Below are 26,937 nucleotides of genomic sequence, written 5' to 3'. Positions count from 1 at the left end.
TTTCAAATAAATCTAAAGAAGTTCTTCTGCCCTTATATAGAAGTTTGGTAAGACCCCATTTGGAGTATGCTGTTCAGTTTTGGTCTCCTTATCTTAAGAAAGACATTAATGTATTGGAAAAGGTTCAAAGGCGAGCTACAAGGCTAATAAGTGGACTTTCCCACTTAGATTATGATTCCAGGCTTAGAAGGCTAAAAATGTACAGTCTTGAGCAAAGAAGAGACCGAGGGGACATGATTCAGCTGTTTAAATTTATTAAAACGAAATATGTTACGGGGCTAAAGTTTAGCACTGAAAACAGGACAAGGGGTCATTGTTTTAAGCTATTTAAATCTCAGGCTAACATGGATATTAGGAAAAATTATTATTTTAGCAGAGTAGTGGAACCTTGGAACAGCTTCCTGGAAGAGGTGGTAATGAGCAAAGGAGTAGACAGTTTTAAGAGGGCCATTGATCTTCACTGGGGATTGTAAATTGACTAGGACCAGTCTAGCTGGGCCCAGAGCCTGTTGCTGGTCGTCACTTTTGTATTTGTATTTGTATTTGTATATAAAATGAAAACTTTATTAGTATGAATGGCTCAAAGTTAAATTAAAGTTTAGACAGTGCTTCTAACAACTTATAACATATTATACAGTGCTGATAAAAATGTGCATATGTAAAGACCCTGCAGAAACGTTTTTTGGCAGTCTTTTCATGTACATAGAAGCTCACTTTTTTCCAATGAAAAAGCTTATGCCCTACAACACATATTTGCAATCTTTTGAAATTTTTGTGAATGTTTTTAAATGTTTACATTTCCCCTTTTTAGCACAAAAGATACAAGGTATGTTTTAAATCTTATTAAAATTGTAGGTGACAAAGAAACTTTACAAATAATAACATTTAAAACTAAAATTTGTGATTCTTAATAACATTTAAAAAAAAAAAAGAATACACATTACCTTCGTTACATCGAATTCAGCTAACTCACTGTTAAGTAGCTGGATAGCAGCTGGCAGCATTTCTTCTCTTTTCTGTTCTCTATAAAAGAAGAATAAGAATACAAAAAGTAAACATCAGTTTATAAATTATTTTCAAAAAAAAAAACAGTAATAAAGCAAAAATGTCAAGTTTCTTCAGTCAAAAAAAAGTAAAAAAAAGCATTGCAATATTAACCAATTTTTCTCCAATTGGTACATTATAATAGTGTAGTGCTGCATCTGATGTACACAAAAGTAAATAAATATACATCCAACATAACAAATAGATTATTTTAAACTCTTTGAAGCAATTTTTGAGGTCTTCAACCGGGAAATATCACGGGCAGGAGAAAGCTCATCTCGATTTTACGGGAGAAGGAAGGGCTTAGGGCATAAAAAGCATTTATTTGCATAAATAAATTTATTTAAGAATGAATATGTCAGTAATTTAATAAATGAGTGAATGAGTAAACAAAAAATGAACTATTTCACTTTGCTGTGCTTTCACTTGACTAATTGTACAAAGCATTAAAATTAAAAATCAGCTTGATATTTAAAAAAAGAAGCACTAAATATTAGTAGGTCTTCAATCAATATTTAAAATGTTAACAACAAGAACTTGATTGTTTTATAATTCCAAATATAATTTTTAACTTACAACAAAATATTACATTATGAACTAGCCGCCTTCGGCGACCAGCTGGTCCTCCTTTTTACGCCATTCGTCTTTTTGTGCCAGGGTTGCCCTTACGGCGGCTGCTTAGACAATTTAGCGACGGTATTAATCAATGTTTTTCTTTATGTATCAATATTATCATTCGCCTTTTAACGCCAATGTTGCCGCCTTCGGCGGCTGCTTAAATAAATTTCGTAGCGGTATCAATCAATCTACATATATCTATATCATTAGTAGTTTGAATAAAATATTTTCCAGACCTATCTCTAGTTCTGTCGTTTGGAATACTTTAAAGGAGGGGAGGGGAGACTCAAACGGCGTACTCTTCATGCAAATTTTGTCGAAAAATAACAAAAAGCACTCCCACTTTTATGTGAAAGCATTGTTTTTTCAAAGTCATGGTGTGTGTGGTGGGGGGGGGGCATTGACACCCTGTTGAAGTTTGTTAAATGACGGGCATGTCTCTTACTTGCAGTCCATCTTTTATATCGACCTCTATATTTGTCTCTCTATCTATCTATACGATCTATGCATATCTACCTCTAACAGTAATTAACAATCTTTTTTATTTATATAAGTATTAATTCGAACAAAAACATTTTTTGTCCACTCAATCTCTATCTATCTCTGTATCTACCTAACCTAACCGCCAATCCGTAACAGAAACAAAGATCATGCAAAAAATCGCGGGCTTTATTTATTTAATTAAAATAACCCGCAAAAAAAAAGGCTCTATGTTCCCCGTAGCGTGCAAAAAGTAGCGCTTGGAAAAAGATAAAAAACTAAAAAAATAGTAAAACGATTTCAGTTGGATCACGTGATGAGGTAAGTTCGGAACTCAGCCGGCAAGCGAACAGCTCGCGTTGCGATCTGCATTAAAAAAATTGTAAAAAAAAAAAAAACTATTTCGTATTTTTAAAAACTTTTTCTTCTGAAGGGGGCGGAATGTTTTTACTATTACCGACTAAAATTTTAGAATTGAGGGTTCAGTACTTTTTGCAGAATGGGTTTCGAAAAAAACTAAACCCAGAAAAAAATGTAAAATAAAGATTTTTTCAAAGATTCATAAAAAATACAAAAATTGCTCTATCTTCAAAATGTTTTCATTCATCATATTTAAAATTAAATTTCCTACACTATAGTACAAAAAATATCCGACTGGCGGGATTGGTTCGGGGTCTGTGAGGTTAAAAGTACCAAAAAGTGCTAAAAATAACATAAAACATTAAATAATTTTTTTTCTAATTAAAATATCAAAAATCTAAGATCGAGGTGCACATCTTCAGCAAAAACTGTACCTGCATACCAAATTTCATCTTTCTAGGCCTCACCGTTTTCCCGGGATGCGCGCCACACACACACACACACAAACATCTTATTTTATTATATGTATAGATAACAATTTTTAAAAATTGCTTGTAATATCATTTGCTTTGATCTTCAGAGATAACTTTTTCCCGACTGGAGCGTATTACATGTGTTACTACATAGTTAAAGTATTACCAGGATGGTGCCAAAAACCGAGAAAAAAGTTAACCATTTCCCTTTGTCCTGCTTTTTCACCTTTTGTCCACATTCCCCTACTTATATGTATGCAAATTCCCTAGTTTCCTCTCATATTAGTCATGTGGCAGCGGCAGATTATGTAAATTTAGCATCACGTAGAAGATATAAAACCTTGTCGCGACACGCAAGCGAGTTGCTTGCTATCACTTTAAGTTTATTTCCTAACTTTTTTGTTAAGTATAATGTGTGCAATATTTTAGAACTCAAATAAAAATAGATTCTATTTGTACGCAGTGAGATTTCAGCTTATACATTTTAGCTACTTCAAAATAACCCGCTACAGTCATCATACGTTGATTTAAATTTGACATTTTCTTTTATAACAGTGTGTGTAAATAAAAATATATCCAAGAAATGCTCACTCTAACGTGTCATCCAAATAAACTGCTAAGAGGGCATAGAAGAGTCGATGTCGATACTTTTTGTCTTTTCCTGCAGACATGCGCAAACAGTAATCTTCTGCAGAGTCGTGATCTTGAAGCTGATGCACCAGAATCCTTAGCGCCTTTTCGTGCTCTTCAAGCTATACAGGAAGGAGGAGAAACTTCTAGTTAAAAGCAAACAATATTTTTTTTACATTATTCAGAAACTTGATCTGATTTATAACCCCCAATTCTGTTCTAACTCCAACTAAAAAACGAGCTGATGTGTGCATCACATGACTTCCATTTACTCCAATTTAATGTCATTTTTTCATACTTGGCAGTTTTAGTGTGATTCAATAGTTTATTCTCTAAATATCACCAACAGCGGCCAAATGGAAAACAAATTTTTAAAAAAATAAATAAATAATTTTAAAAAAATCGCCAAATTTTTCGCCAAGTTGGCGACAAAACTTGGCGACCAAAAGACTGGAGATATATCGCCAAGTGTCCGCCAAATTATAACACCACTTGAGTTTACATCGAAATTAACAATGATTTCCCCCCAAAAAGGGGCAAAAGATCCCCTTTGAAGCATACGAATGCAACCAAAAAGGTAGGTGCACAACTAGACCCCACTAGGAGTCTAAGTACCAAATTTCAACTTTCTAGAACATTCCGTTCTTGAGTTATGCGACATACATATGTACATACAGACGTCACGAGAAAACTCGCTGTAATTAACTCGGGGATCGTAAAAATGGATATTTCAGGTGTCTGTACGGTCCTAGACATGTATCCATGTGCGGTTGGGTTGAAAAATAAACTCAACATTCATTTGGGGGTGAGCAAAATAGAAATTAAGGCCGATTTTTGAGTGAAATTTTTTGCGAATACTTCCTTTTTTGTAAAAGGAAGTAATTAAAAAGGATATTTTAACAACAGTGACCAAATAAAACTTTAAAGGCTAAAGCAGGCTGTTTATGATAAAGCAAGAGATCAGAAATTGAAAGGAAAAAAATGCTTACAGGGCAATTACACATAATGAAACAAATACGTAAAAAATATATAAAGATACATAGTGTATTACTGGGTCTCCACAATGACCCGATAGCTTCTGCAGAAGTTACCGAAAACAAAGAGCAGCAAGTAAGCAATGAAGTAAGAGAAAGTGCGTAGGAAGGAATGTTCAACAAGCATCGGGCAGTGCAGAGAACTGGCTCACCTTTCCGTAGAGGATGGCACACTCTTTGTGGAGTCTGCTCTCGGATGCTTTTCCCAACAGCAGCTGCACTCGGTATAGTGATGAGTTGTGGAGGAGGAGTTGAAGCTTCTGTCTAAGGAAAATACAGAAAGCTGTACTATATCCGATAACTTACAAATGACTTTCGAATTCACTCGTTTTCGAATGGAAATATGAAGCATTTTTTGACTAAAGTTAGAAAAGTTCATAGCCAAAATTAGTCTGACAGAATCAGAAATAGAAAAGATGTACTGAAGAATTATCGCTTTTTGGATTTCAATAAAATATTTATTTGTATCCCTATTGACGGTTTAGTGTAGGCATGAGTTAAATGACTTAAGCTACTTTTTCAGTAGAGTATTTTCGATGTTTAGTGTTGCATAAACATTTACATTCTTTTTAATTCCGATATTTATCAATTCAATATTTGCTAGTCCCAACACTTTGACTCTCCAGTTCATCTATAGTATGACCAAAAAGAATGCATTTTTTTTTCAATTATTGGTTGAAAACTCAGGGCTGCCACTGAGCTCTTCGACTAAAAATAGTTGTTCTAATAAAGGGTGGATACCGAACACCATTTGAGGCAGAAGGGGGGGGGGGGGACATGCGGAGGAATTGCAACTCAAGTAGCAAAATACTGATTTTTTTTCTTTTAATAAACTGCATTTTTATTAAAATAAATAATTTACAAAGGATGGATTCTGGAAAAGGTTTTTGCACTGTGTGTACAAATTTTTTTTTCAAAAGCAATACCCGTTTGTTAAGGCTTGAAAAAATTGGAACTTATTTATTTCATAAATAAATTGTATAAAATTTCAATTGATTCATTATGAAATAAATATTTTCTAATCAAAAAGTATAAAAGGAAAGCATTTTTTTTTCCGTCCAAACTGTAATCTCTTATATAATTAAAAACTGAGCGTATCTATGTATGTCCAAGCTTCTTCTCCCGAACGACAGTGAACTGACCATCGAACCAGGTATCGATGGATTCGTAATCTTCCCGTCTTCATATTTGGCTATTTAACATAATCCTCCGATAATAATTAGCGGAGATATCAATTAAAAGCTATTAATTATGAAGCTTGGATTCGACATATTTCGAAGGCTTTCCTCCATTCAAATTATTATTCAGTGCTTCATCTCAACTTTCCGTAACAATGCTTTTATTAAAATTTGTAGTTGTAGCGTGAAATGAAGCGTATCTTTATTAATTAGCGTATCTTAATTAATTAGCGTATCTTTAATTATCGTAAATCGTAATCGTATCGTAATCGTAATTAATTAGCGTATCTTTAAATGAAAGATCTGTTGCATTTTTTTCTCGAATATAAACAAAACAAAAAAAAATGTTTTTTGTTTTGAGGCTTTTCCTGCAAACGGAGATTTTAAAATGTTTACTTTTTGGTTATTTTCCCACAATCTGCCGCAAAATTTCTGATTTTTTTTTTGTTCAAACCTGATTGTTGAACATGCGTCACTAGACATAACAATTATTTTCGAGGTGCACCGTGCAAAGCCGGGCGACGCAGCTAGTATTATATTAAAATTGGATTCTTAAGGCAAAACAAGAATTTTATAATTTTATGTAATTAAGGACGACACATTTTTCTTATTGATTACAATTACTGAGCAGAAATGAATTTAAAACGAAAAAGATAATCAAACCTTTCTTCACTCAGGCCGTTCTGTTCGGGTTCGGGGAGTTTCAATATGTTGAGTACAGAATCCATGTACATCACTGCAAGGTGTGTGTGAAATTTTTCTTTCTAAAACATCACAAAACATAGCCTCTATTAAAGTCAGAAAAAGATTGAGATTTTCTAATCAAATAAAGTCTTATGCACGGTGAAGTTTTCTTAGGTGACCACTCTTTGATCCACTGGAAATGACAATTTATTAAGAGAAATGTTCCTCAGTGCAGCATGCATGAAGATGAGTAATATCTTTTAAGCTATTAGAGTTACAGGGTGGCGACAGGAACTGTGAAAAAAAGTTCCCTGACTTTTCCCTGATTTCCCTGATTAAGTTCACCAAATTTCCCTGATTTACGTTACCAATGATAATGGTTTTCTTTCTTTGCTCTACTTAAATCCATCGTATGTTTGTATAAAATGCAGTATTTTAAATGTTTTAAGTTGTGTAAAGTTGTTGAACTAAAGATATATTTCGAAAAGATGCTACTTTTTTAATAAAATGGTTTTTAAAAAAAAATTTAAAAAAAACAAGAGTTTTTTTGGGGGAAAAAAAACCCCTACAAAGCAGTTACATTAAATTTTTATACATGGAAAAATTATAGAAAATTAAAAAAAAAAAAAACCTTAGCATAATAATTTTAAGAAACTATTAAAATTACTCTTAAAAACATGTGTGTTTCTGATAGAATTAAGGAGTAATTGAAATTATTTTGAGCTGAGTTTTCAAACAGTGTCATAATAGGTGCAAGAATAACAAGTAATAGTGAAAGAATAGAATTAATGTAGTTATTCTTATATAACTAATTGACATATTTATGCAAAACAGATGAAACCATTTGACATCCATTCATGGGGAGCTTTTCTCTAATCAAGAACATAGGTTTTAATGAAAGAATACAGCATTTTAACAATAAAAAAATAAAGATATTTACTTAAGTACACAAGTTAACTCTATTTCAAATGATTTCAGTATGTAATGAAAAAAAATCTTAGATTGTTTTTGTAACAAACAACTTTGAAATGCAAGAAGAAAAAAAAAGAAAGAAAAAAAAAAGCAATTAGTTAATTTCAAAATACATAAAAGAAGAATACAACTTGCTTGTAAAATTAAAGAATCACTTAAGTCTGAAGAAAAGAAAACCTGTATAATCGGTGGTGATAACAAATAGTATAACGGCAAAAAACAAAGTTTTTTTTTACTGAAAGTTCAATTTCAGCAATTAAATTAAAAACCCAAAGAAGTAATAACTTTTAAGCTTTTATAGTATTAATTCAAAAACCAAAGATTTCTTCTTGAAATCGTGATTACAGTACTTAATTACTTTGAGACAATGGAATAAAGGCAAAGGAGCTAAGACTGTAATGAAGGCTTCCTCTTTACCTGTATGGTTGTTTATTTTACGTAGCATTGAAAGCGTAAAAGGAAATTTCAAGCTAGGTAAAATAAACAACCTAACAGACACAGAAGCAATCTTAGGAAATTCATCCTGTGGTTAATAAGTAAGATTCAATACTTTGACGTTGAGGAAAAAAGATGCACAAATATGCGGCAGTGTATAATCGCACCTCATAATTTTACTTTTTTTTTTTTGAACAGATAATTGGCGGAAAATGCGTAGGGAATTAGAGTACTTAATTTTGTAAAGCAAAAAAAAATTTTTTTTCTTCATAAAATCAATTTTCCCTGATTTTTGTTATTTTTTCAAAATTCCCTGATATTTCCCTGATTTTTCCCTGATTAATAAAGTTCCCTGACTTTTCCCTGATCTCCTTGATCTGTCGCCACCCTGAGTTACCATAAAATCCCGAAAGTAACCCCCCTATCGATTATAGCCCCCCCTTTTTTTGTGGAAAGTGAAATCACTTTAAAATCCTGAATATACCCCCCCTCCCTTCACCTGAAAATTTTCCGATCATCTTCATTTGCACCTCCCTCCAAAAAAAGACAGATAACATTTTCTGCTTTAATTGGAAAGCATTTACAAAGGTTTAGTTTCCCCCTCCATGTGCAGTTTTGCTTTTCTAAAAAAAAAAAAGAATGAAAACACAATGATTTAAACAGAAAAGGAAAAAAAATGGTATCCACTGTTTATTCCTTCCAATATGTCTAAAACTCCTTTTGATGCAAGGACGCCATTTTTTTTCATTTTTTTGTTCATATGTATTACAAAAGAAATTCACAGGATTGTACTGCTTTATATTCATTTTGGAAAGAGTATTTTTGTTCTGACTTGTGAAACTAACGATCTTTAACACGGCCCCATTTTGAAAACGTGACGCCATTTTGGAAACGTGTTGCTTAAAAAGTAGCGCGAAACTTAAAAATAACCTTTTTAAAAGTAGAAATAATGTAATTGAACGAGTTTAGGATCATCAGAAATGTAAATTTTACTAAATCGAGTAAGAGATGTCTGTGTTTGCGTTTGCGAACTTTGTAAAGCTCAGTTTTCAAAATTACGATCTTCATAACGAATTTGCAAGCGTGATTGCGATTTTGGCTTCTATTCTGAAACAAGAACATTAAGATTTTGCTTCTTTTACTGTAACCTTATTACATTCAGTATATAATGAATTTTCAAGTGATAAATTATAGGCGTTTTGCCAACTTAAGGTGCAAAATCCTTTCTTTTTAAAAACAAATGGCGTCCTCATGCAAATTATTACTACTAGAAAATTATGATAGGTTTTTATTAATTAATTTCTCTTTCTTCATTAATATTAACTCTTATTTACTTATTATTTCTTTTCTGTACTCTAAAATTAATACTACTAAAAACAATTATTTTGGTTAATTTTTCAGAAAAATCTCGATTATAACCCCCCCTTCTGAAATCAACAAGTTTTGTTTTGAAAATAGGGGGGGGGGGTTACTTTCGGGATTTTACGGTAAGAATTTAAAATAAGATATCAATAATGAAAACTTTGTTTTTACTCTTGCAAATAGGGATAAAAAAAATTCAACATTATGCACAGAAAAAATGATTCAGAATTTTACTTGCTTCTATTTTTTTGTTGAACACTAGATATTCCAGATATCTCATCAATGCCATGGGATATCTATGGAGGTATTCTGCAACAGAATCTGGCCGCAAGCGTTCAGAAGTTGGCTCTTTTGCGGGCCGATCGATGAAAATCTGCAATAAATATGAAAGCTACAGCATGCACACATGTAAATTGAATTATAACAAAAAATTGAACATAATCTTTCAAATTTTTTATTCTTAACAATAAATTGAATTTAGAGCATATCACATAGCTTTACTACACTTTAAAAAAAAAACATATGAGGCAGTGAGAAGCAAAGGGATATAAGTGGATATTTTCAAGTTTTGAGTAAAATCCGTGTAAAGATAACATCCTAGGTAGGCTTTCATTGAAATTCTTTTCTAAATCATGCTATACAGCAGCAACTACCAGGGCTACTACTAGTAGCCTACTAGTACTATCCTTTGCTTCTCACTGCCTCATACAATATATATTTTCTGTACATTTTTTCTTTTCAAATTTAACTGCAATTTTAGAACTATTGATTTTTCCTTCTTTTTCATTAACTATAGAATATTTGAAAGTTTTTAAACACAAGAACCTGTGAATCTGGCAATAATAGATATTGACAAAGAAAAAAACAGCATTATTGCAAAATAAAGTAAAACTTCAACTTTTTGCATTTTAAGGGGTTACAGTACCTCAAAAATGATGAAAGGATGAAAAAAATTTTAATTGCTTATTTGAAAACTAAAAACTATTCTGAACACAGGGGAAAAGTTTCATTGCTTCAGTTCAAATATTTAAAAAGTTATGAGTCGTTTTAGGCCATGCTTGCTATGTGTTCTTAAGCAAGAGAAAAACTTTAAATTGCTTTTTCTCGATAATGGTATTTTTGTGTTTTCATGTCATTAGAATCTCTAAGGATTTTTTTCAATTAAAGATACAGCTTTAAAGTAATACTTTTTGCAATTGAGATTAACATATTTGACAAAACTGTGCATTTGATAAGCATTTTATAAATTACTCAAACGTTTAGAGCAGTTTAAACCTTTAAAAACCAATTTAAAAAAAAAAACTTTACATCATCAATCACAGAAAGTTTTCTAATAAACTCATAAGCAAATGAATGCACAGATTTTTAGAGATAATGATAGTGATCGTTTAGCAAAAAACTTTTTTTAAATTAGTGCAAAAATAAAAAAGCCTTAAGAATTTTAAAAAAATGAAAATTTCCTCAATTTTTTGAATTTTTAAAAAAAGTAGACAATATTTTTAAATTTTGAAAATAAATTATTGATTACGAAATAAGTATGCATGTTATGGTTTCAAAGAAATATAAAATTTACTTTAATTAAGAAAATTTTATTATTATATTATTCATATATGTGTCATATAAGATTTTTGTTCGCAAAAAAAAAAAAAAAAGAAAGAAAAAAAATCAACACCTCTTGGAGCGATTGGCGTCAAAATTGAACCAAAGCCTGTTTACATATGGATTCACATATATTCCAAATTTCAACCAGAATGTAGCATTACTTCTTGAGATAGGGCACCAAAATGGAAAAAAAAGAACGGGTGATTGCGCTACCCCCTTTTTAGCTGTTGACACCAAAATGAAATCAGCTCTTATACCCACTAAGGGCTACTTGCCGATAAATTTTTCTTTCATTCCGTTCATTATTTCTTGAGATACAGCAGTCACAATTGACGACAAAAAACGTTCTATAGCTCAACCCCCGTTTGAGTTATTGGCACCAAAATTGAATCAGCACCTGTTCCTCTTAATGGCAACATATGGACAAAATTTTGTTGATTACGTCAGTTACTTCCTGAGGAATAGCAAGCACGTGTAACTCAAAAAACGTCCCATTGCTCCACCCCCCTTGGAGGAATTCGCGCCAAAAACCAATTGGCACAAGTTCACATAGGGGCACATATGTGTACCAAATTTCGTTCGATTTCATGCGGTAGTTTTTGCTGTAGAGCGGCCACAAAAAAAAAACTGATCACACACAGACGTGACACACACACACACAGACAGACATTTTCCAAAAATAGTCGAAATGGACTCGGCACACCTCAAAACGTTCGAATCCGTCAAAATTCGAAATTCGAAAATTTGCACAAATCTAATACTTTCTTCTATATATTGGATATAGAAGAAAGTAAAAAGGAATACTATGTTACTTTGTTATATTAATGATGTATTAATACATCATAAAAATACAGTACATACCTTTTTGGTTATTTTTAATAATAAATGAACAATATTGCTATGATTAATATAATTTTATATTGAAAATACAGTAGTTGAAAAAATAAATATCAAAAAATACAAAATATCATTATAGTTTCAAAATGAATATCGGATATATATCGTGATATATATCATGATATATATTGACTGATATATATCGGCAAACCCTGTCTGCACATTTTTTTTTAAAAATCTTATATTAAAAATGAGTAGGTGAGAATCAGGGGAATTTTGAGAGTTTTAAAAACAAGTATTTGTTGGATCAATGCGATAAGCATTACCTTTACACCAAGCTCTTGATCTCTTTCCAGGACAAAATCAACATATTTCCACAATAAAAAGTGATCACTGAGGCTGCAAGAGAACAAAAATGTAAGTTTAAATCACTTTTAATTCCAAAACAAACGAGCTGATGTCTGCATCACATGACTTCCTTTTACGCTAATTTAATGAAAATAGTAGTGCCTTGGAGTAAACAAAGAAACACTTTAAATATTTTTGCCCCAAGTTTGTTGCGAACTGAAGCAAAAAAAAAAGTTTTATACAGATTAATTTTCCCAATATTGGTCATTTTAATGTGATTCAATGGTAAACTCTCCAAATATTGCCAATAGTGGCCAAAATGAAACCAAATTTAAAAAAAAGAAAAAACTCCAAATTTTTGTTGCCAATTTGGAGAAGCGACCAAAAGCTTGGCAATATGTCTTTAAGAGCTTGCCAAATTATAACACCACTTGAGTTTGCATTGATATTAACAATGATTTCCCCCCAAAAAGGTGTAAAAGACCCCCTTAGGTACATCCGAATGCAACCAAAAGGGGTGCACAACTAGACTGCACTAGGAGTCTATGTACCAAATTTCAACTTTCTAGGACACACCGTTTTTTAAGTTATGCGAGATACATACATACGTCACAAGAAAACTCATTCTAATTAATTCGGAGATCGTCGAAACGGATATTTCGGGTGTCCATACGTTCTTAGACAAATATCCACATGTGGTTGGGTTGAAAGAAAAACTTAACATTCATTCGGGGGTGAGCAAAATGGAAATAAAGGACAATTTTTGGGAAAATTTTTTTTTCGTGAATACAAAACTTCCTTTACTTCCTAAAAGGAAGTAAAAAGAGTTTTCGATAGTATTTTTAAAAATTGCAGTAAGTGTGCAAAGTATCTTTGAACAAAATACAAATATAATGAAAACGCTGAAATGGTAAATGAAAAACTAATTACATTAAAAGCCTCATATCGAAATATGTATTTGTTTAGCTAAAAAACTCTTAACATCTTTTGAAACATAAAATCTTTCAGACTCACTTGCATAAAAAATCGACGAAATATGAGAGTCCCGGAAAGGTAGAATCACTGTACTCTTGAGCAATAAGTCTGGAAAAGCACAAAATACATCAAAATTATGAAGTATAAACAAATGAATAAAATGTAAACAAAGTATAATTTTAACATTACTTTTTATTTGCTTGTAACTCATAAGACAAATACAATATTTTATTTCTGCTCTGCTAGAAGTTTTCAAAGTTCACAGAAAAGCCTACTTAATGGAGAAATTGCTATTAAATCATCATACAGTCGGACCTTGATTTAACGAAGTTCTATTTAACAAATTTCGCGATTTAGCGAATTTTTCTTTTTTCCCCGACAAAAATTAAGGAAAAAACCCCTATTTACTGAATAATAAACCCCGAAATAATAAATTATTTTAACAGCCGGGGGGAAAATTTTTTTTTGTTTGTTTGAGTTAGGAAATATTGGATTGTTTTCAAATGTTACATCCATATTGTCCAAAGCAGAAAAAGGCTTTTCTCGGAATCGGCAATTTTTGACGGATCAGGGTAAGGAGGCAACCAAAGAATAGTCATTCTGATGCAGATAGCGATAGTAAAACTCACATTAAACCTGTTACTTTTCAAATGCTGGCTTTACATGACCTGGAAAATGTAAAAACATATCTCATGCAGCAGGTTGCAAATGACACAGTATTTTCTTCTCTCCATAAAGTCGAAAGAGAACTATTTCGAGTCAAGTTTCAAGGGAATTGTCAAATATCTATTACTCAATAGTTTAAAGTTTCAAATTAACTAGCGTGTAATAAGTCGTGGAATGCTTAATAAAAAGCGTACACTTTCTATTTTGTATATTTTTGCGCAGTTGCTTATTAGGGGTTTTAGGTAAAGTAAGTGCATTTTTTTCACACCCCGATATTACGAATAACCCGGTTCAAGGTATAAAAGTTTTGGTCCCAGCGAATTCGTTCAATTGGGGTCAGACTGTATTATCAGTCTGACAATACATAGATTTGCAACAGGTGCTTTTGACTATTTGTGATTAAGTGTATGGAACTAAAATACAGTGTCAGTTCTTTGGGTAACTTAGAAATTTATAAATTGGTGTTTATGTAAGAATTAAGGAAATTGTTAAGAAAAACCACACTGAAAAAAAAACTAAAAACTAATAAAAAATTTTTAAAATGAGAAATTTTTTTTTTTTGCTACATTAAGAATTTAGTGCTCTTTTTGCAAATCCAATAATAGTTTACAACACAAAACTTAAGATCTGTTTAATTCATACAGCAGTTATTTTTAATTCTTCATTTCATTTTTTTTATTTTTTGACTCAGTGGACCTCTTTTAGTGACATGTTGGATTATCAGTAATAGATGTAAAAAAAACAGTACTTCTATTTTTGGAGAGGGGGAGGGGAACTTTTTATCGCAAATGCAAGTGCCAATACAAACCATGTTTTTTCCTTCAATGCATTCAAGGGTGCCATGATTTCAATTATGAAGAAACTTTTCTTATTTAAAATTCTAACAATGCTTTATATCAGCGTTAGCACAAAAATAAATGGATAAATCTTTACTAATATTATAAAGAGAGAGGATGGATTTTTGTGTGTTTATATGTTCGAGGTAATCTCCGGAACCACTGCACCTATTTGAAAAATTCTTTCACTATATGAAAGGTGCTTTCTTACTGAGTAACATAGGCTATAATTCGAAAAAATCCGATAAATAGTTCTTTTTTTTTTCAAATTTAGGCCCAAATTTCAAATAAATTGCCTATTATTGGCTATTAAAGGGGTGAAAAATTACTTGCACATATTATTATTATGTATCGTTGAAAAGGGTAGAATTTTCCGCGTTCTAAACAATTTATTTCAATGCTCTAACTTAATTATGGCGGGAGTAATTTGCGTTTTTAGCTCGAACTTTTTTAGGCTTAGCTGAAATTTTGGCAATACTTTCTTTATTAAATCTATCAATAAAAAGTGAAGGAATTGTCCCACAGTTTTCTTTTTGACACCGTTGGAAAAAGTGACATTTTTTACTCCAGAAATATCTCGACCTTTGGTCGAAAAAGTAACCTTCTATCTCCAAAGGAAAAAAAGTTACAAGCAGTTAAAAATAAAGTTCGAATAAATCTAATCTCCATTAAAATTACTGATGTTTTGTTTCGCATTGCCATAGTTACGTCTTTTAGCTTCGCTTCATTTTAATTTCTTAAAGGTCCACAAACTTGGCGCCACGGAATTTAAACAATGGGGAAATGTTTTAGCCAATTCTGCATATTTTACTATCTACGTTATGATAATTCCCCCAGACAATATAGAAATTGTGGGAAGAATTGGAAAACTAGGAGTCTTAGCAATTTTCCCAATTGTCGCCAAATTTGTGGACTCCAAAGACCAAGGGCTAATTTAATTCGGCCTTGGGCCTTGCTGATAGTTGCAAAAGCAAACAATGGGGTTGTTTCCTTCAGTCAAAAAAGTACTTCCAGTCACTGAAATCTTTTTTAAACAGAACGGTTCAAACCCTTGATAGTTTATTGAATTTTTTTTAACTTTTCAATTTACAAAGTTTGAACAGAACAACGTCTGTCGGGTCCTCTAGTAAACAAATAAGATAAAATACAATAATAATGAACAACTGATGTAAACATACTTGGACCATACAGCCAGGGCCTGATCAGTCTCACCAAGCTTCAGGTGAAAAAGGGCCAGGGCATGATACCTCTCGTAGTGAGACAGGATGTCCACGCCCTCCCTGGGTTGGCAGCCCAGGTCAGAGCTGCCCAATAGCGACAGGAGGGCAGGGTAATCCAGGGCGGCATACAACTTCAGAAGGGCTGTGTCTACTTCCTAGTGAAAAAAAATAGATAGAGTTTTCAGGGGCAGTAACATGTAATATTTTTCATATAGTTACAGTGCAGTAGAAGACGGTTATAACGCACACCACAGCTTTTGCGTTATACAGGATTTTGCGTTATATAGATCATTTCACAAATTTTGAAATTAACATTCAGAATACATCTATATATTAGCACTTCAGAATGAGTTTTATCTGCAATGAATATTAAAGCACCAATACTACAATTAGTTATTCCCAAATAAATATGTTTCACAATCAAAAGAAAGTGCATTATCCTGCACTTCTGCTAGCTTCATGGTTTGAATAACAGCTGCATTTTCAAGAGCCATCTGGTATTTTTTGTTTATTATGATTTTTAATTCTAAATTTAAAAGCTTTGAATTAAGATGGAAAGATGAAAAACTTTCAAAATTTAATTTGCCTAGCAATTTTTATTTTTGCAAAGCAAAACAGAGGGCTGTTTCAAGCTTCAAAACCTATTGTTTACTTTTGAAAAGTTGTGCGGTTTATCGAGAATTGCGTTATATAGGTCAGCGTTATAATGGTCTTCTACTGTATGTGCATGAAAGAAATCGCTTTTTGGCAAAAAATAATTTTTCAGTAAAAATATATGTTTTATAGTTGATATAAATTATAAATGCATCTTCTTTCATTAATAAAGGTCAAAATCCCAAGATTTCTATTGAAAACCCAAGCTCTGGCAGCATTTCACAATACTGCTGTGCTAAGCAAAGATGTCATATCTGTACTTTTATCGAAATTGAGATAGTGTCACCAAGGGATTCTTTGTGACATAATTCACCTAAATGCAATGTTTTATGGTCATTTGTGAATGAGAAATATAAAAAATTCTGAAAAAGTGGCACTCAAGTACATGGAAACTTAAAATTTCAAAAAGCAATTTCCATTATGAGCTCAGCTACAGATACGTCTTTTGTATAATCGGCTATAATTGACCAAAAAATATTTTTAAAACTCAATTTCATTAAAGTATTCATAGAGCAAGAAACCATGGTTAATAGATTTATTAACAATGAATGAAAATAATTTTCTGTAACAAAAGTATAAAATGAATTATAGAAGTGTACCAATTAGAAACAAAACAAATAATGAAAAAACTGCATGAAATTGAATGAAACAGTAAATTATACCCCTTACAGCTTATATCTACTTAACATTATCGTAGATAATTAAATCCTAGTACTTTTAATTTGTAATGCAAAAATTAGTGTTTTAAAAGTCTTGTGACATTAATCTTTCACTTGATTTTATTATTTCAGGTATTGCTTCATTTTTAAACAAATCATGACATGCGTAAATGTCTTTAAAATATTTCTAAACAAAAATTGATTGTTGAAGTAACGTTTTTTGTTCAATTTAACTTCTCTATTTTTAATAAACATGCACATATTTTCAATATTGCAACATGTTTCATGTGTTGGTACCTTTTTTTATGCTGTATCGTTAGCATGGTGAGGTGATTACTTTATAATTTTCTTGAAGAATACAAGCTTTGTATTAAATAGCAACTAATAATAATAAAAGTGGATTAAATTTAAAAGTGTCTTCAGAACACAGGTTACTTTCTAAACATGGAATTATCTTGTCTAGTAAACATAATTTAATTTCATTAACAATTGTATGTAAATTGGCTCACAGAAATTGAATGAAATTTTATTTTGAAAAAAAAAAGTATAAAAATGGAGAAAAATTAATCATCACCTAAAAATAAATGATTAATTTTTTCTCAAGTCGAAATTGTTGGGAAAAAATGGGGATGGAGAAATTGCAGTACAGTCGTCCTTCGCTACTTCGCGTTTCAACTTTCGCGGTTTCACTACATCGCGTTTTTTTTTTTTAATCAGTTATAGCAATGTAAACTTTTTCTTACCAGAGAATTACAAATTATGCCTTTTAAGTAAGGTAAGCTCTTCTTAGGGAATGTAGTTGTACTAGATGAGGGAGTGGAGGTTTAAAATCGCCGAAGAAAGTTTATCTCAATTTAACCTTAAATGCCAACTGCAAAGTATAAATCACTGGATTATTACTAGGGGATAAATACATCTCTAATGGTGTTCAATAACGTACTAGCTTTTTAAGCTGTATGCGTAATACCTTTGATGAGGATAAATGTAGAGGAAGAAAGGGGGCACATACGGTCACTAACTGGAAATTAATTCATCATTGAACAAGTTAAAGTTGAGCTATTTTCATAGGTTAGTAGTAGTGTGTAAGAACTGCATGTGTGTGTGTGTACTTTATTTCCCAATAATTAATGTGATATCGATTCATATTGATCCCGTCTAATATATCTCGTTTTCTCATATTTTGTGCAATATATTAGGTAATACAAATATAATGTTGGATAAGGGTGCTGTTTCATGTCTAGGGGGCTCTAACTATGTTAAAAACCTATTTTAATTGTCATCAGTAAGTTTTATGCCCTCTCATTAGGAAAATATTCGGTTTATAAATACAGAATCGTACTTTGCGGAAATTCAGTTATCGCGGTGAAGTCTGGAACTAATTAACCGCGATGAACGAGGGTTAACTGTACTAAAAAATTAAAAGTCGTCATCGTGATCCTTAATCAGCCGATTATCAACAGCCAATTAATCGGTAATCGGCCAATTTGCTTATAGGCGCAATAATAGGTAGCATCTACATGTAAAAGTATGGCTTCATGCCCAGAAGAGGAATGAGCACTCAGCTCACCAGTTTACACCCGACCGAGTCCGGAGAGTTCCTCGTCGACTCCAAATACTGCATCAGGAACTTTCTGCAGGCGAGCACAGACTCTGGATCAGAGGAACACATCTCCTCCACATTCGCAATGTCGTGTAGAGGTGGGTTGAGGCGGATGAAGGAGGAATTCGAAGGAAGCAGATCCGGGAAAAGGCTTATCAACTGAAAGAGGAAAATAATTTTAAAATCTGAAATAGCTTACCCGCTTTTGGGTTCACATAAACAAATAATTTTGTATCCTAGCCTACTTTCCTGCAAAAGTCTAAGGAAGAAAAAACAAAAAGCATGAGAAGAGGCTTAATGCATACCAAAAGTATCGCTGAACGCAAATATATATATATATATATATAAATTGAAAATTCAAAATTGGAAAGTAGAGTCTTGAGATAGAGAAAATGTCTGTCAGTCAGTTCCCACTGATAACTTTTAAGTGAATAGTCTGATTCGATCAAACTTTGTTTTTTTTTTTTGAATGATCTTGATGACACCTCATTCCCATATTTAACTTTTTGATTTGATAAATTTTTCATTCAATTTTGAACAGTTCAAAAAACCTTAACATTAGCGCCTACAGAGAAACTTGAGGCCATATAGATTCTGAGCTTAAGAGTGGATTTGCTTCAAAAAATCTTTGTTGGAAAAGCTCTTGATGAAGAACATGTATAGAAAAGGCTTTCTTGACTTAGCCATTTTAAGAGTACTTTTTGAAAAGTTCAACATTTTTTTACTTAAGGAAAACTCGAAAAATACTTTTTTGGCATTAATATTTGTATTTGGTTTAATGGCACAAGAGCCTTTTTTGGATATATTGTGCTTTTTTTTTTTTTGGCATAAAAAATGAATGATGGACAAACTGATCAAATTTACTGTACAACCTGAAAAATCTTGTTAAAATAATATTAATGAACAAATAAAATAATTCAAGATTTACCTCTCGCACATCCAACTCTCCTTCATGAAATAATTCTGCAGCTTCATCAAAATGGAGAAAAGAAAATTCGATGAAACCTGCCTGCTGATAGATACGTTGAAGAATCTTTGATGATAAGAAAAGAAGGAGAGAGAAAAAATAAATAAGGAAATTGAGGCAAATATTTAACTAAAGCATTCAAATCAATCTATCATATGCATAAATTCAAGCTTACATTTTTATGATGTTCCCTGGATAGGCCAGCCTTGTTGGAGTACTTTGCCAATTCAAGAGCTTCAGGTACCTTCTTCTCAGCCAATAAAGCTTGAACCTGAATGAAATTATTATTGAAATATGGCACAGGGAAGAAAATTTTCTTATTTTATGACATTATCATGGATGGCAACAATTTAAATTAATTAATGCAAATCACTGATTTTAATCATGATTTAAAGCAATTAATTTTTTTCTTAAATCAATATTTTAAATCATTTTTTAAATTAAAACTTAGAAGCCTACTGAAAATTCAAAAATTTGCTAGGTTTGTCCTTTTTTTTTTTAGCTTTTACAAGTTTTATTCTTTATACTAGCTGCGTGCCCGGCGTTGCACCGGCTACTTAAAAAATGAAATAGATGTCCAATTGATGTTTTTGTATTACTCTGACATCAGTTTCTAAAGCGCTAAGGAATAAATAAATACGCGTAATGCAAGGTTTGCAAAACACCAGTAGAGCATATTTTTGGCAAAAATCTCTTTAACATTAATCATAGTTATCAATGATACAAGTTATGAGTATTTTCAATTAGCACAAAAGATGAAAATATATGCATTATCAACTATAATCTGTGCTCACGTTAAAATGAAATCTGAAATATTTATGTACAATTACAATCAGCTTTTTACATAAAATGACACACACTTTTTGGTTGATTACGTGAAACTAAAGCACCAATGCTAAATAAATACCAATAAGCATTAATTTAATACCAAGTCATCAGATTCCAATTTAGCTTTAGTTAAAATCCTTAAAAACAATATTTTTTGTTCAACTCTGTTTCACTTAAAGAAATCCAAACAATCTTAATTTAACATGTTCTTTTAACGATACAAACTGTATTTCAAAAATAGAAACAGGAAGGAAAAAGAGAGTTATTACAATTCGAAAACTCACCCATGTGACACGAAAAAGTCCAACAAGATAAACATAATTAATCGCACATCCTAAGTGTAACAAAATATGAGTGCCGGTGAATGATAAACTTACACTACAATCAATAAACATAGCTAAAGAAACAAATTTCATATGCTGAAAAGAGTTAAGAACGTTGAATGTAAAAAATAAAAAAAGGACAGACGATAAAATACAGGCTATGTCCAAATAGGGTAACCAATTTTAAACTAATTTAAAATTAAATTCTAGATGGAAACGTTGTTTTAAGATTTGGACAGCAGCCAAAAAAATCTCTTTTAAAACAATTATTAGAATTTTACTTGCTCACGCATATGCAAAATGGCAACAGGAAAGAAATAAAAATTCCTGAATAACGTTATGTTAATTAACGTTTTAATTAATATTTCCACTAATTAAAGTCGCACAATTACGAGATTGGTCCTATTGTTTTCTTTGGAAAATTTCGAATTGATCGGTATCTCGTTCGACTTTTGATTCGCAGCAGTTCTCGAGAAGATCGATCTTCAGACAGACAGACAGACGGACGCGAATAGATTTTAATATTATAGTGGATTGATTTTGTCCCTAGGACAGCATTTCTTAAATTGTGTTCTGTGGAGTCTCATGGTTCTTTGACGATTGCTTAAGGGCTCCACAACGCTTGCATTCTTTCTTTCATACCATTCCAATTAGCCATCTAAAAAAATTTATAAAAATAACACCTTTTCAAAATTAAAAAAACTATTTATAAAAGATTGACAACAAACTTTCCCCTCTGTTCACTAGAAAAGGAAAGGAGGATAGAATGGATTCATAGAGGAAAGAACTACTTCCTTGTTCTATGATTAAAATAGCCTTTTTTTTTTCAAAAGAAAATGTATATTTTGTATTGTTTAGATTTAAATTGTAAAAGAAATTTGCACCAAGCCTTTAGTACCAAGGATTTAAAGAAATGAACTTATTTTCCATTTAAAACCATGCAACTTTCAATGCAAATGAATGAATCTACTGGTTTAGTAACCCTCACAGTATTAATATTATCATTGTTAGGTATCAGCACAAAAATGTACATGATTGAAAAAATATTCTGTAATGAAAATCTTTGTTGGCACAAGCTGCAGAACAGGAAAAATTTGATAGTTTCAGATATTTAATTGAAAATAAAATTTCGTGGGAAAACTGCATTGATGCAGCAAAAGAAATTTGAAAGTCATAATTAATGAGGTTGTACAGCTTAGTGAAAATATCATCAGAAATTGTTTTAATAGCCACTTCACGATTCATACAGCAGATTCACTTGCTGCAGAAATATTATTCTGCAGCAAGTGACTTTGACAAGCAGCAAGCTGTTAACTTTACAAAATCATGGACATTAAACAATTGTTTTCTTCAAAGTTCTAGGTGTTATCCTTTGAGAAAAAATTTATGTTTTCAAAAAAAAAAAAAAATAATAATGATCACAAAATTTTGGAGAACTTGTAGGCATTCCAACAACTTTGATCCCCCCCCCCCAAAAAAAAAGCTTTATTAATCAGGGAAAGATTTAAAGTAAGGGAGAAATTTATTCCAAAAATTATTGGGTTTGTGTGAAGCATTTAATCATTATTTCACAAATGAGCAGCAGAGAAGATATAACAATGAAATTTGAATCAAAAAGCCATTAATGTTACTGTACTTCCTTTCACTAAGTCAGCATTCAATGATACAAAACATTTTTTTAAAAAATATTTTTTCAACAGAATTTAAATTTCATGCCATTAGTGGAATTATGGTGCAGTTTAAAACGAATATTGTCAGTAGTCAGGAAAAATAATATCACAGCCCCATGATGCTGATCATGACATGGGAATTCAACTTTCATCCATAAAACTTAATACTGAGTATTAAATACTTATTAATACTAATTGTGAGGAAATGAATATCGCTTATTTTATTGAACCTAAACTTGAAAAAATTTGTTGGCATATGTAGCTTAAAAGTTACTTTAAGAAAATTTGTGATGATTTTTAAATTACTTTTTTGAGTCGATGAATATTATTTGAAATAATTTTCACTTTTATTGGACATAAAACATTTCTAGAAGGTTGTATTCAAACTATACATTTAGGGCCATATACAAATGGAGGGAGGGGGGTCTTAGGGGTCAACCCGCCCTTCCCACCGAAAAGTTCGGTTCAAAATTTAAATGTGTGTTTGTATTTAAAATTTTCCAAAATTTATTGTTCCAAAACTCAAATCAAATGTCTTTCATATGTATATTAATTGCATAAAACGCTTTCATAATAAATAACCCGACTTGAACATTAACACAAATAGCGCAAAGCTCCGCATGAAAGTTTTTAAAACCTCCCCGAAATTATTTTCTGGTTACGGCCCTGTATACATTTTAGAAAAAACCAAGGATTCCACAAAAAAAAAAAGAAAAAAAAACGGACTGAAAGGGTTAAACTCATTAAAGAAGTTAAAAATTGCTGCTTTAGGGTTCATCTTTTCGTAGCCATTTTCATCCATTCAAAATCCTTACTCAACTTTTTTTTCCTTTACTGTATTTCCCTGCGTATTATCCGTGGGCGGCCTATAATCCGCAGGTCCTAAAATTGGCCTGAAGAAAAAAAAGCTTCATATAATCCGCCGATGTAAAAAAATAAAGTTTGAATTTAACATACCGTTTGAGCAACTAAACTAAAAACATGAAAAGGTAATTATTTTAAAGGCATAATCAAAATTAATCTGAAATATAGTTTAAAATGTTATGAATTCTTCTTGAAATCTTAATTATAGTACGCTAATTACTTAAAAACAGAGTCAAGACAACGGAGCAAACGGTATAATCTTGTGCAAATGGCTTCCTGTTTCACTGTATTCTTGTTTATTTTACATGACCTGAATCGCGTAAGAACATTTAAGCAACGTAAAATAACCGACATACAAGCAGGCAGTGAGAAAGAACACGCAAGCTTCGTAAAATAAACAACATTCAATTGGCGTACGGTCTCTATCTTTGGTGTGAATCCTACTGTAAATATTGAGGTTCAATGCAACAAATTATTTTAAAAAAAACATCACAGATAATCCGGGGCACTGTATAATCCACACCTAACAAATTTTGCCTTTTTTAACAGATAATCCGCAGATTATACGCAGGAAAATACGGTATGTTTTGGTCTAATACTCTTCCCATTATATATCCTATTTTCATATTCTTAAGTAAAGTTACCTTAAGTGCACATTTTGGAAAAACAAAAAATCTTGTATAATTTACAGGTTTTAAAATAATGTCAAAATTTGAACGCTGAAATACATCCATATCAATTGAAATAACCAATTTTAACAATTCTTTCACTTTCCACTTCATATCGAGAAAAATCAACTCCCAAAGGAAAAACTTCAAAACAATGGACAGATTCATTCCAGATTTTTTCCTTTAAAAAGCTTTTTTTTATGAGAATTATGAACTCTTACCTACACAAATGGCTTTCATATCATCTCACCTGATTCTCCCAAGGGACAGGCAGAAAAGCACAGACCATGTCTGAAGATGCGATGTAGGTCCTGCCATCGAAGTTGTCCAGAAAATTGCCGCCGTGAAAAGTGACACGCTGCTTCGGTTGCTGATCCAGTATGCTGTGAAGTAAAACACCATGCGATATAGGACACTATCACAACATAATCAGAGTATGTACAACAACAAACTTTTTAAAAACTATTTACGAGTTCTATAAAGATATTTACAGTTTATATTATGAAACTGAAAATATCTTTATTTTTACTATTATATTTCATCGCAATTATATATACTACAATTATCTCTCACATATCAGTTTGAGCTCACATATCAGTTCAGCAATTTATTGAAGAATTACGAAATGCAAGAGCTAAGACACAGTTTAGTCAAACTAAGGTTAAGTAAATAAATAGCAGAAAAAATGTTAAAAGAACAGCAGTTTCAATTGAAAGAGAATAATTTTCAAATTAAAACAATATTAACTTGAAATAAAATGTTCATGCCTTAGATACTTAACTATTTTCTGAAATAAAACATTTCAAAGTTGAAAATTTTCTTTTTTTTTTTCTTTCTTTTTTTAACATTTTAAGAGACAACCACTCAAATCTCTTTCAATATCTCAAGTGTAAAATAAGGTAAATCAGAAATAGAAAGTTTTGATAAGAAAATCAGAAAAAAAAGTGACGAAATTTTTTTTACAGAACTTAACTGAAAGATATGGCTGAATCTGTGACACATAAATTCAAGTTTATTTATATAAGTTTTATATACTTTCGGTAATTACTTTTAGAATGGATGCTCAAATGAGAGAGATAAACAGAAGAGGCGACTCATCAGTGAGAAATTACTGTAATTAGAATCTGTAATCTTTTTGCTTCATTAACTCATGTTTACAAGCCGAGTAAGAGTTTTAAAGCCAGTAAACTTTTTTGAGGAATTGGACTGAGGATTAAAAAATCATTTAAGTAATAAGTATTATCACTCAATTACTATTACACATAATAACTGTTCAATGCAAGTAAAAAAGACAAAATTTATTTTCTTTCATTAATACTATAAGCAATCCACTTGCTCAATAAATGTCACACAAGTCAGAAAATGCAGTGTAAATTTAAGAAGACATAAAATTATAAACTTTTTTCTTTATTGTTTTATCAATAACTCTGTGAACTTTATTTTTTTGCTCTTTAATTTAAAAAAAAAGACTACGAAAATAATTACTTAATAAAATGATACTTCAGTTTCGATTGTTTTCAACTGAAAAGCATTTTAAAAACTAAATTGGGACAAACCTAATCTGGCAGTATTATGAAGGCTACACAGATCCAAACTGCAATATTACAATGCTGCCAGGTTAGGTTTGCCCCAATTATAGTATTATTCAGGGTGTTTTGAAAGTTTACTAGTGGGAATGAGAAAAAAGTAGAAGCGTTAGAAATGCACAGATATAATTTGATGCTTTCAGCAGGAATAATCCTTCTCCAGTGACCTTGAAGCGACATCTGCTTTCTAATATTAAAAAATAAATTAAAAGAACCAGACTTTGATTGAAAAAGATTGCGCTGAAGAGAGTTTTAGATAATCAAAGTTCTACTGTACATGCAAACTGGGCTTTAATTAGCACAAGATACAGTCTTAATGAAAAGATTGAAATTTAGTCCTTTGCTTTTAATGATTAGAATCATTTTCTTAAAAAGATAGTGAAAATCAAAGAACTGGGCTTTTACAAAACAAAAATTGTAAGCAAAAGAAGAAATACATTTAGAACATGCAATGTTAGGAGAAGTATCTGACATGTACCTGTAAACAGTGAGGCAGTCTGGGCAGAGGACTATCACATAGGGGTGGGAGTAGGCCGCTGAAACTACATCCTCCCCCCACTGCAGGGGTGGCCTCTCAGAAATGCCGGCGGTCGTGACAAACATGCCCAGGGCACTGGGCCCACCTAGGAGAAACTCCTCCTACAAGAGACCAGCCAATCAAACCAAATAACTGTAAAAGAGCTACTTACAGATGATACATTTAAACTATGGCCTTAGTCAATGTCACTGCTCTTGAATTGGCTCTAACATAAGCCCACGATTTCAAAATTTTCCACAAAGGGTGGGGGGGGGAGGCAAAGATTTGTTTTCAATATACAGTAAAATCCCTCCTAACGGACACCCCTCTTATATGGATAATTTTTAACTCCCCGATTCCAAGGCATATAACATTATTAAACCGGTCCTGCAGACATCCCTCTATTGCAGACAAAAAAAATCTGTTCCATTAGCGTCCACATTAGAGGGGTTTTACTGTATTTTATACGAAAAAAAACAAAATACATTCAAAAAGGCCCAATTTCATTATGCTTTTAAAATCTAGAGGGTTAGGGGGGCAATTGATTCCCCCCTCTTGATTGCCCAAATGACAGGCCTGCTCTAACAATCACCCAAAGGTTTTAAGAGGACGCATTCCTCTGAGTTACCAGGAGCGCCCCGAACTTACATTTTTGGGAGGGCAGAATTTCCCCTTTTGCCAAATGGAACACCTAATATTTCCGAATGATAAAATACTGGTATGCAAAGTACATCTAATGAAAAGGGACAATTGAGGCAGTGAGAAGCAAAGGGATGTAGGAGGACATTTTCAAGTTTTGAGTAAAACACTTTTAAAGATAAGGTCTTAGGTAGGCTTTCATTGAAAA

At 31.8% G+C, this 26,937-nt stretch overlaps 1 protein-coding gene across 1 annotated transcript in view; it reads right to left on the bottom strand.

Annotated features, from left to right (window-relative positions):
• The window catches only part of LOC129217690 (transforming growth factor-beta receptor-associated protein 1-like), a 57,886-nt gene that overhangs the window by 6,198 nt on the left and 24,751 nt on the right, over positions 1-26,937 (bottom strand). Inside the window, exons 8-20 of the mRNA XM_054852024.1 lie at positions 26,052-26,212; positions 24,238-24,370; positions 19,810-19,905; positions 19,596-19,700; positions 18,635-18,826; positions 15,713-15,909; positions 13,072-13,140; positions 12,036-12,108; positions 9,509-9,643; positions 6,481-6,581; positions 4,792-4,903; positions 3,567-3,727; positions 945-1,023 (exon numbers count right to left, since the gene is read on the bottom strand). Of these exons, the coding sequence (XP_054707999.1) occupies positions 945-1,023; positions 3,567-3,727; positions 4,792-4,903; positions 6,481-6,581; positions 9,509-9,643; positions 12,036-12,108; positions 13,072-13,140; positions 15,713-15,909; positions 18,635-18,826; positions 19,596-19,700; positions 19,810-19,905; positions 24,238-24,370; positions 26,052-26,212 (1,614 nt within the window). The remainder of the gene's footprint in view (positions 1-944; positions 1,024-3,566; positions 3,728-4,791; positions 4,904-6,480; positions 6,582-9,508; positions 9,644-12,035; positions 12,109-13,071; positions 13,141-15,712; positions 15,910-18,634; positions 18,827-19,595; positions 19,701-19,809; positions 19,906-24,237; positions 24,371-26,051; positions 26,213-26,937) is intronic.

This window comes from Uloborus diversus, chromosome 2 (genome assembly GCF_026930045.1).
Source record: "Uloborus diversus isolate 005 chromosome 2, Udiv.v.3.1, whole genome shotgun sequence".
NCBI classification, from domain to species: Eukaryota; Metazoa; Arthropoda; class Arachnida; order Araneae; family Uloboridae; genus Uloborus; species Uloborus diversus.
This window is presented reverse-complemented; position numbering and strand designations above follow the sequence as displayed.